The 9,756-nt window shown below is 37.1% G+C and overlaps 2 protein-coding genes across 2 annotated transcripts; one reads left to right on the top strand and one right to left on the bottom strand.

Annotated features, from left to right (window-relative positions):
• Positions 1-1,170: 1,170 nt before the first annotated feature.
• On the bottom strand, positions 1,171-3,092 carry LOC140772166 (GDSL esterase/lipase At2g04570-like). Its single transcript, XM_073114091.1, has 3 exons — positions 2,657-3,092; positions 2,083-2,575; positions 1,171-1,555 (listed from the first exon to the last, which is right to left on the bottom strand). Exons 1-3 carry the CDS (start codon positions 3,029-3,031, stop codon positions 1,365-1,367), a joined length of 1,059 nt encoding a protein of 352 aa, XP_072970192.1. The 5' UTR covers positions 3,032-3,092; the 3' UTR covers positions 1,171-1,364.
• Positions 3,093-4,106: 1,014 nt separating this feature from the next.
• LOC140772565 (triacylglycerol lipase 1) lies at positions 4,107-8,288 on the top strand. Its single transcript, XM_073114694.1, has 9 exons — positions 4,107-4,454; positions 4,736-4,846; positions 5,201-5,341; positions 5,585-5,695; positions 5,782-5,925; positions 6,009-6,049; positions 6,164-6,243; positions 6,360-6,455; positions 7,763-8,288. Exons 1-9 carry the CDS (start codon positions 4,284-4,286, stop codon positions 8,083-8,085), a joined length of 1,218 nt encoding a protein of 405 aa, XP_072970795.1. The 5' UTR covers positions 4,107-4,283; the 3' UTR covers positions 8,086-8,288.
• The last annotated feature ends 1,468 nt before the right edge of the window (positions 8,289-9,756 follow it).

Genomic DNA, 9,756 nt, shown 5'->3' with positions numbered 1-9,756 from the left:
TTATAACATTCTAGTTTCCCTACACGGCGGTGTGCCATCCATATCTTAATGGAGCATTAACTATACAAAAGAAAGAAAGAAAAGAGCCCGGTTGGCTCTTCAAATGAAAATTTTGAACCTATTCCACAACCTACTTGAAATAAGACAAAGTTTTAATGCTTCGCATTAAAGAATACCTTAATAAATGAGTGTTCAATTTGGTTAGTAATATACCTCGGTGACTTAGGTCACCATTGATTAAAACCTACCAAAGCGGTCCAGGGTTTGATATCTTTAGTAAAAGTTAAAATATACTTTTAGTAGATTTTTCATTTCAGTGCTGTGTGTGTGTGTATATATTTATATGTATGCATATATAATTTGAGTCTGATATAGTTTTATTTTTTGAAAAAGATTTGCTGAGTTATTCGACTTATATATTAAGAAGAGATAATATATTTGTCTAACCTATAATTAGCATATATGTTCATAATCTATCTATAAAAAAAAATGTTAGTGAGTGGCAAATGTTTTTACTATGTACTTTTAGAAAGTGAAAGCTTTTTGCTCTCTATTATATATAGTCTCCTTAAATTATGAACTCCTGGACCACTCCAAAAACTTAAGATCTAGTAGAAAAAAGAAGAAGAAAAAGAACATACACAAGGACAACATATTGTGAAAGTATAGATGCACAAAATTGACAAGAAGCTTTTTCTTCTCAAAAATATAAAGCATAGTAAAATGAAAAGTTACAACAACTTAATTCTGATGGGATTTATGTGCAAACATGAGATCGTTTGCCTTTATTCCTAACATGAACGAGGCCTAAGGAAAAAAGAAAAAGAAAAAGAAACCCCTTATATGTAAATGCAATAACTTTCATACTCCTTTCAAATTGCCTTTTTTTAATCCAAAAGTTGTAATCTCAAGTTTTGAGGGCTATGTTTCATTCATTCCTCCATGCAGTGGAGTTCACTATTCTTTGATCACAGGCTCTAGCTAATTTTTGGAACTGTTGCTGGTATACTTGCATTTTTACTAGTCCAATACTTCTGGGTCTCTTGTTTCTAGTTGATGGTTAAGTTTTAGTTTGTCTTAATTTCCTAATCCAAATTATCGGTGCTTTATAATAGTCCAAACTTCAACCAACACTTGAGCATGCATTCATTGACAAGAAACAGAAATTATGATCCTCCAATTATATATATTAATTAACTTCTAGAAGCCAGGTTTATAGTTTTGATACATGTGACAGGAGGATTCGTCCTCAGAACCTAATAGCTGCTTTAACACAGTCAAAAGAGGATTAGTACAACAGTATTACATCCGTATATGTACTGAAAGAAAGAATATATCAAAAAACACGCTTGATAGAGAGTTAATCATAAGAATATATACAGAGTGCTGTTCATAATTTGATCTGCAATGAGATGGTTCATTCTGTCAGTTGGGTGGATGGAGTCCCAGAATACAAACTCGTCAGCATCTGGGCATGTGAAGCTTTTCGCGTTGCAGAGGAAGCTCGTCTCAAACAGTCCAGTTCCACAGCACCCTGTCAATGAGTTCCTGAATTCTGGAACCCATTTATGCAAACATGTATTCACATAGTGTTTTGTTATGAAGAAAGAATTGGGAAAAATAAATAAATAAAAGAGGGTCTCATATAGACTTTGAAACCCTGACTGTGAACTCATCTAAAACTAAGGCATAGATAATCTTAAATTGAATTGGTAATTGGGTGGCATTTGAGTGAAAGACAAGGGTACTCCTATGATTTTATCTATAAATTAATTATCTAAAATAACACTTACATTTAGTATAACTCAAAATAACACGAAAATTACTTAAATATCTCTAAAAGCTAAAGACATTGATTGATCTGAGTGGTCATCTGATGTGCACATCGGACAACTCCAATTATGCTTGAATATGAATAGAATGTGTTATTAAATATGATGCGTTAGTGCTTACATCCAATGACAGGATATTAGAACGGAATCCAAAAAAAGCATCAGGTGGTTATATAGAAGAGAGGATAAAGCTAAGTATGAATTCTATTTAGGGTGTGCATGGAAAATAAAAACCATCTTCAATTCTTACCGTAAGACAACGGATTTTGGACGACGTCGGCGAAGAAGTCGTAGACATTCCCGTACACAATTTTGGCGCCTGGTAGCTCGCCATTAAGCCGACGCACCAACCGACGCAGCTTCACATTAAAATCTCTGGCCAAGGCGTTGTACTCCTCGTTGCAGAATCCCACCGCCTTGGAGTTCGTCAGCCTCGTCAACGGCAAGCACCCCATCGGAGGGAGGCTGGTCACGTCGATCTTCCGGCCGCCGAGGGCGTGGAGCTCTCGGAGGAAGCCCTCCGCGATGCCCAGCAGAAACTCCTCGTACTCCGGCACGGTGAACTGCGACGACCGGTCGCTGCGCGGCGAGTAGTAGTTCTCGATGAAGTCATTGGTGCCGATGCTTACGATGTACAACGCCTCGCTTAAGGTCTCCCTCGCTTTTGCCTCTCCTTGGTAGCTCTTTAGTCTCTCTCGGTACTCTTTGTAGTACTCCAGTTGCTGCCATATTGGTATCACAATCTGCAGCACACAGTCTGAACTGAATTAAAAATTATGCTGACACGTTGGCATCTGATATATGTATTTATTTATTTTACTTACAAAAATATCAGCGGTAGCATTGTCTAAGCCGGTTGACGCCGAGGCAAAACAGACGCCGGAAGCGAATTGCTCGATGCCGTAGTCAGGGTCAAGATATGCGGGGACGACAGAAGGGAGCCCGAAGGCCTTCGACAGGTAGTCGGTCGCAAGCCGGCCGTTAGAGAACCGGCCGGTCGGCTCCCCATTGTCGAAGTCGCAGCCGTATGGCCTGAAGTTGGCTTTCGCGGCGGTCAGAATGTAGTCGTTGTTGCCGGAGTCTACCGACGAGTCCCCGAAGACGACGATCGTCGGAACTTTAGCAGTTGCCTTAATAGTGTATAGTGATAATAATCCTAACAGGACTAGCCACAGCGAGTATCGCGATGACATGTTCATCTGCAGCTGTAGGCAAGCAAAGCGGTCGGAGGTAGGAGGGAAGGGGACATTAAAAAAAGTCTGCGTGATTGTTGTTAAATAGTTTTTTGTCCATGCTTCTTGTACATTTATTAGCAGCCTTAATTGGTTATTCTTGTTTTGGTGGGTTAACTACGCTCGAGAATCGTTCTTCTGGAGGCCCCGGAAGTTCCAACTACCAGCAACGCTCGTGATAGCAGCAGGCAACCCTCCGCCCAACTGAATTAGTGGCATTGACACAAATACATAAATGCCATCATCATCATCCATGCATATATATATATATAGATTCATTTTAATCTAGTTCTCTTTTGAGTAAATTTTTATATTTTTCACTTGATTGACTGTGGTCAATCTGCATTGAAGATTAAATTGATTTTAACTTTGACCCTTGCAGAGCTACTCAAACTATTTGCATTATTAAATCTGGCCATGCATAATTGAATTTGGTTAATTATGTGAAGTAAAATAACATGGAACGAAGAATAAATCTTTTACTTTTACTATTGTTTGGATTAATTTCGTCCTAATAACATTTAATGAAATAGAGAATATTTCGTTACTTTTGCATGCAGAAAACTGAAGTATCTAAAAGTTGTTATACAGTAACTAATAATTAATAAAACTAACCAAAGGATATTTTTGAGAAATTTTAAATAAAATATAGAATCCAATGATAAATATGCAGTCTATGAAAGGAAAATAAGGATTTGATAAAATTAAAAAAAATAAAACGAAATACAGGTCAGGGAAAGTACTCTTCTATTTTTTTTTACTATGTCGATTATTTAACTCTTGTCTTTTTGTACAGCTCATGCTTGGACGACAGGCTGTTTAAATAATTAAGATGGAGAGACTCGTTAGATATTATTATGAACAATAGTGATAGCAATCTTAAAATAAGTATAAATAAATCACCCCCATCATCCAAGGATGTTGTAACTTCTTATATAAAATAAGACCAAAATAATCATCGAGAGTCTAAAATTAATCATATATATATATATATATAATTATCTCCAAGAAAAAGAAAAGAAAAGAAAGAAGAAGAGTAGACGGCCAACCTTACCGGTGGTGATCGGATCCGCTCACCCGTTTACTTTTTTAGCTTTTCGTTATCCAAGCAAAGGATAGATCTTCACTGCTGGCCAGCCGCTGACTCACCACCGATCAACCAACAAAAGAAGAAACGAAGAATTCGTGGTCGTCGTCGTCGTCGTCCTCCTCCTCCCAAATGGGAAGAGATCGAGTCGCCCTCTCCGTTGCTTTCATCCATCTCCTCTTCCTCGTTGGGAGGATCCACTGCTCCGGGGAGCAACTCCTCCGTCGTAGGCCGGCGCCATCCACCCCTGGACTCTGCGCTCAGCTCCTTCTCCCTTTGGGGTATCCCTGCTCCGAGCACACGGTACGAGATTTGATTCATTCGAGTGCCAATCCTCGATTCGTAGTTGGATGAGTTAACTTTCTTCTATTGGATTGATTTGGAAATTTACTCAATTCGGTCTCAATTATGATGTGAATAAGGGCTCAATCGAAACTATGTTTCCTATAGTTTGTCGATCGTATTTATCTGATAAAAAATTTGGCTAATTTTGTACGGTAACAAGATGAATTACGAGCATCATATGATATGCATTCATCTTCTACGAATATTGCATCCTTTAGTAATATTAGTAGCATATTCAGGTTGAAACGAAGGATGGATTCCTTTTATCTGTTCAACATATTCCTCACGGGAGAAATGCTTTGGGAGATCAACCTGGCCCTCCTGTTTTCCTTCAACATGGTCTTTTTCAGGTGCTCTTCCTTCCAATCTGTACTATTCTTGTTTTTTACTTCAGCTTATTCCCTGTTTGATAGATATCATTATTTTCTGCTTAATTTTAGATGTGTGAGACATTATAACCGACATGTTAGTATTTTCGACCAAGGATTAAAGCATCACCGGCACTTGGTGTGCCGCTGGTATGCCACTGTGCCAACATAGAGGTGTTTGGCATGGCCTGCATGCCTGGTGTAATACTCCAGGCTGTAGGAATTCTTCTGTACCATGTGACCTCATGCTGGCCGGTTTTATAAATAGATGCTTTAGACTAATCGACTGTATTTTGTCACAAGTTTTCATATATAGATATCTTGAATAATGGACAGGGAGGGGACACATGGTTCATTAATTCTGTCGAACAGTCTCTTGGATATATTCTTGCTGATAACGGTTTTGATGTTTGGATTGGGAATGTACGTGGTACACGCTGGAGTCATGGGCATACCACTTTATCTGTGCATGATAAGGTATACATCTGCTTAACCTTGATGGCCATATTTGTACTTTTACAAAAATGCATTTCCAGATCTTTTTCTATGCAGAAGTTTCCTATATTCTGGTTTTGTCTTTCATTCTTTTGGTGTAGTTATTATCTATTTACTCTGTTAGACAATGTTGATATATTTCAGAACTCTGCTTTAATTAGTGAATTTCCTAAATAAAAAGAATTTCCTCATTTAGCATTACAATTTATCTTGGATATTTCACAGGAGTTTTGGGATTGGAGTTGGCAGGAACTTGCTGAATATGACTTGCTGGCCATGATAAGCTATGTTTACTCAATAACACACTCCAAAATTTTATATGTAGGCCATTCACAGGTATAGCTAACTTTGAGCTTGACAGTACTATAGTTCCAAGAGTTACATAAATTTCTTAAATGAGGTTCAAACATTTTAATTCACAGGGAACTATAATGGGTTTGGCTGCTTTAACCATTCCGGAAATAAATGAAATGATTGATTCCGCTGCTCTTCTTTGCCCTATTTCATATTTAGATCATGTTAGTGCCCGCTTTGTTCTTCGAGCAGTTGGCTTGCATCTTGATCAGGTAACCACTAGTTTTGATAAGATGATTAAATTAACACTTTCAATGAGAAGTCTTACCTCTTACCCTATCGATTTTTTTGACAGATGCTTCTGACTATGGGCATTCGTGAGCTTAATTTTCGAAGGTCTGTGAAGCCTTTTCTTTTCTTTTTTAAAGTGCAATATTCTCTTTTCTTGAAATTCTTACTTCTCTGACTGAGCCAATATTTGTGTGTATATGCCAAATGTTTGTGAGGCAGTGATATGGGCATCCAGATTTTGGATACTGTATGCGAGGACGGAAATGTTGACTGCAGCAACTTGCTGTCCTCAATAACAGGTTTACCCAATTTGCATTTGTTCTTCTATGTCTTGTTTTATAGACACTTTCTTCTAGGCATTGATTTGCCATAATCTAGTATTTTCTCGTTAAAGAGTACATTAAATGCTTTTCAGGGGAAAATTGTTGCTTCAACATGTCTCGGGTAGACTATTATCTGGAATATGAACCTCATCCATCATCCACGAAGAACCTGCATCATCTTTTCCAGAGTATGCCTTCAAATATATTTTCTTACCTTCTTTTGAGAGAGTTCTGACACAAATACTTCAGGCGCAAAACTAGAAACATAAACTGTCTTTCAAGCATTCTCCTCTTGTCAGTCAGTGCATATGATAGTAATGATTGTTACTTGATGGTTTGAAGTTTCATCTGAAACTGAGGCACTTTGTGTTTCGGTCCCATCTGATCTGAAACTACTCCTGAAACTAGCATCCAACCAACCCTAATAACATTTTCTTTAAAGTATGCTTTTTAGTCCTAGGCTGGATTTAACTTGAATCCAACTTGTACCTTACTCAATATCAACCTCATTGTTTAAATGCTATTAGAATTTGTGCAATGCACTGAAAAAATAGGATAAATGAGAATATTTTTCAAAAAAAGTCCAAAACCAATACAACAAAAGTAGAACTGGAACTGATCGAAACGTTTCATTGTTTAGCTGAGCTGAAACTGAAACCGAAAACGAAACTTTGAACTATGGTTGCTTCTATCAAATAGATTATAATCATTTGATTGAGATCTATAAGATTCTTGGTTGTCTGTTTATTTTGGCAGTCTTATGCAAATTTTACTGGGGTAGCACTTCTGAAGAACAATGTTCCCAAATAACCTGTAAGAGTTAGAATTAAACATTCTCATACTGAGAGGAGAGAAACAAGGGATTTTAAGTTTAGAAAACAAAAGCAACCTCATCATATTGTTTTGACAGAGGTATGTTTGGCATAATGTTAAGATAGAATATAAATGGCCCTGGATATGACTGATATAGCAGGCTGATTGTTTTTCTATGAAATGTTGCAGTGTCAGAAAACCTCGGTGGCTCATGAGAGCTCATCTGGTTTCACATTCGGTCAGAACTTGCTTGTTTATGAAATGAGCTAAGCTTGAGCTCAAATTTTGTATGCTTGAGCTTATCTTGGCTCAATCAATCTGGCACAATAGGAACTTACATTGCAAATCCGCACTATTGATGAGCATGACAAAAACACCCAGAGGACGTGAATCTTTGGTAATGCTAATAACATTGAAAAGTTGGTTTTAATTTAGATGTTCTGTAAAACTGAGCATAAATATTCATAAATTCAACTTGGGCATCTCTGATATATGGATTATCTTCTTTCTTTGACTATAAAATTGACTATCGAGACAATTAATGCATAAGCAAGAAGATCTATACACATATTTGCTACTCCACCTGTATAATTGACAAATTATTTCCATGTACCTTATCATGATTTTTATGATTAGTGTCCTGCTCCAGCTATCATCTAAAATGTCCATTGATTCTTCGCAGTGATTAGAAAGGGCACCTTTGCCAAGTATGATTACGGGTGGTTGGGAAACCTAAAGCGGTATAACCAGCTGCATCCTACTGCATTTCCTCTGAACGAAATACCAGCGTCATTGCCACTGTGGATGGGCTATGGTGGGTCTGATGCATTAGCAGATGTAACGGATGTCCACCGTACTATCAAGGAGTTGAGTTCCGAACCGGAATTATTGTACATTGACAACTATGGACACCTCGACTTCATCATGAGTATGAAGGCCAAAGATGATGTATATGGCAGTTTGATTAAGTTCTTTAGATCAAGGCGTTTATCTAGTAGTTATTAGAAATGCTTAGCTGTATTTAGAACATTCAATCTGTACAGAGCAATCTCTCTCAACTATCTTATAACAGTTGAGAACATCCCAAGTCATATATAGTGTCAAATCCCTTGATCTTTGTACATATAATGGTCTTATATTCGTCCATTATTTGCAATAGATGCATGTAAACATACATAAGAAATATCTACATCATTTTAATTAGTACCTTGTGACGTGCAATCTATAAGAGGATTAATGATTTATATTGCCTCGTCTTAGAATTATTTCCAAGGATTTCAATGTAATTGGCTTGGAGCTTAAAAAGGAATAGAGTACTAGTTTATTTCTCTCCTCTGAAAAGTTTCTTATTTGCATGTACACCCTTCAAGCTATATTTTTTTAACCAGTCATAGGTTAAAAGCTTAGTAGTTTAACATACCCTAAACTAAAGATATATATATATATATGCAAATAAAAGAGCATTTCTTCCTTTTTTTTATAATTATCTTAGACAAATATAAGATTATAAAGGGGAATGCATGTTATATGAAAGAAAAGGCTTTTATATTAAAATAGTCAACAGATTGTGTCTGTTTTCCTTTATCAAAACTAGTGCTTCCAAACTATATTATCCAAATCATCACGTACCCTAGAAAAAAGAAAAGAAAAAGAGCATTCAAAGCATGCCCAGATAACCCACTTCCCAGTTGCAGTTCATATGCAACTTCCATTTCCTTCACGCATCCCTCCACTTAGATCAACTACAATAAACTAAAGGTGCAGGGTCAAAGCTGACGACAAACCAGTAGCCATGCATTCATCACCACCTTCTTATCTTTTTTGAGAATCTAGCTTCAATAAAATAGACTCCTATTTTAAGTTGTTTGATAAGCAGCAGATCCAAACTTGAATTAAATCTTGATTGGTCCACGATTTATAAAATTAGATCAAACATGTAACCAATTGGGCTCAAATTAACTCGAGCCAAACTTATTATTATTATTATTATTATTATTATTATTATTATTATTATTATTATTATTCTTTTTCCACAGCCATACTTACTTACTTACGTGTAACAGATTCATATTCCTCTCTCTCTCTCTCTTCAATTTTCCACTCCCTATGATCTAAAATTCAAACTCTAAAGTCTAAGTATTTCTTTAATTCTTCCAACTTCGGAGCAGCCTTTTCCATCCACGTGATTCAAATGAAAGAAATTTCTTCGCTTAATTCCTTCGGTCAAACTACCTAACTAACTATAAGTAAACACCTGAGAGCCATTATAAATGCACACACACCTTGCATTGCTTCTTTTGCATCACAAACTTAGAGCTTTAGCCATGGCTGCAAGATCCAAACCCTCTGCTGCTCTTCTCCTTCTCCTCCTCCTTCTCTTGGTGTTTGGCTTTCTCTTCTGTTCGATCGAAGCTAGGCCGCTGAACTCGGCACCGGAACGTGACAACGGCGATGGATGTGCGTTCTTCGACGACTTAGTTAGCGATCTAACTCTCGGATATATTAAGAATGGCCATGGATTCTTAGATCTCGGGACAGTGGCTGCTGTTAAGGACTCTGGTCCGAGCCCAGGTGCAGGGCATTAGAAGATAGTTGTTGTTAAGAGAGTAATTTCTGATGATTGAAGACTTTATTTGTAAAGACTCTATTTTTTTTTTCTTTTAATACTTGTTAGTT

The sequence above is a fragment of the Typha angustifolia genome, chromosome 12 (assembly GCF_048772165.1).
Source record: "Typha angustifolia cultivar Huaian chromosome 12, ASM4877216v1, whole genome shotgun sequence".
Taxonomy (NCBI): Eukaryota; Viridiplantae; Streptophyta; class Magnoliopsida; order Poales; family Typhaceae; genus Typha; species Typha angustifolia.
This window is presented reverse-complemented; position numbering and strand designations above follow the sequence as displayed.

Excerpts from the sequence above, each read along its gene's own strand:
- LOC140772166 (XM_073114091.1), bottom strand. The coding sequence starts at position 3,031 with ATGAACATGTCATCGCGATACTCGCTGTGGCTAGTCCTGTTAGGATTA. Across the intron at positions 2,576-2,656 it reads ATGCTACCGCTGATATTTTT|ATTGTGATACCAATATGGCA; the intron begins GTAAGTAAAATA and ends TGTGTGCTGCAG. Across the intron at positions 1,556-2,082 it reads CCAAAATCCGTTGTCTTACG|AATTCAGGAACTCATTGACA; the intron begins GTAAGAATTGAA and ends AATGGGTTCCAG.
- LOC140772565 (XM_073114694.1), top strand. The coding sequence starts at position 4,284 with ATGGGAAGAGATCGAGTCGCCCTCTCCGTTGCTTTCATCCATCTCCTC. Across the intron at positions 4,847-5,200 it reads TTCAACATGGTCTTTTTCAG|GGAGGGGACACATGGTTCAT; the intron begins GTGCTCTTCCTT and ends AATAATGGACAG. Across the intron at positions 5,696-5,781 it reads TATATGTAGGCCATTCACAG|GGAACTATAATGGGTTTGGC; the intron begins GTATAGCTAACT and ends TTTAATTCACAG.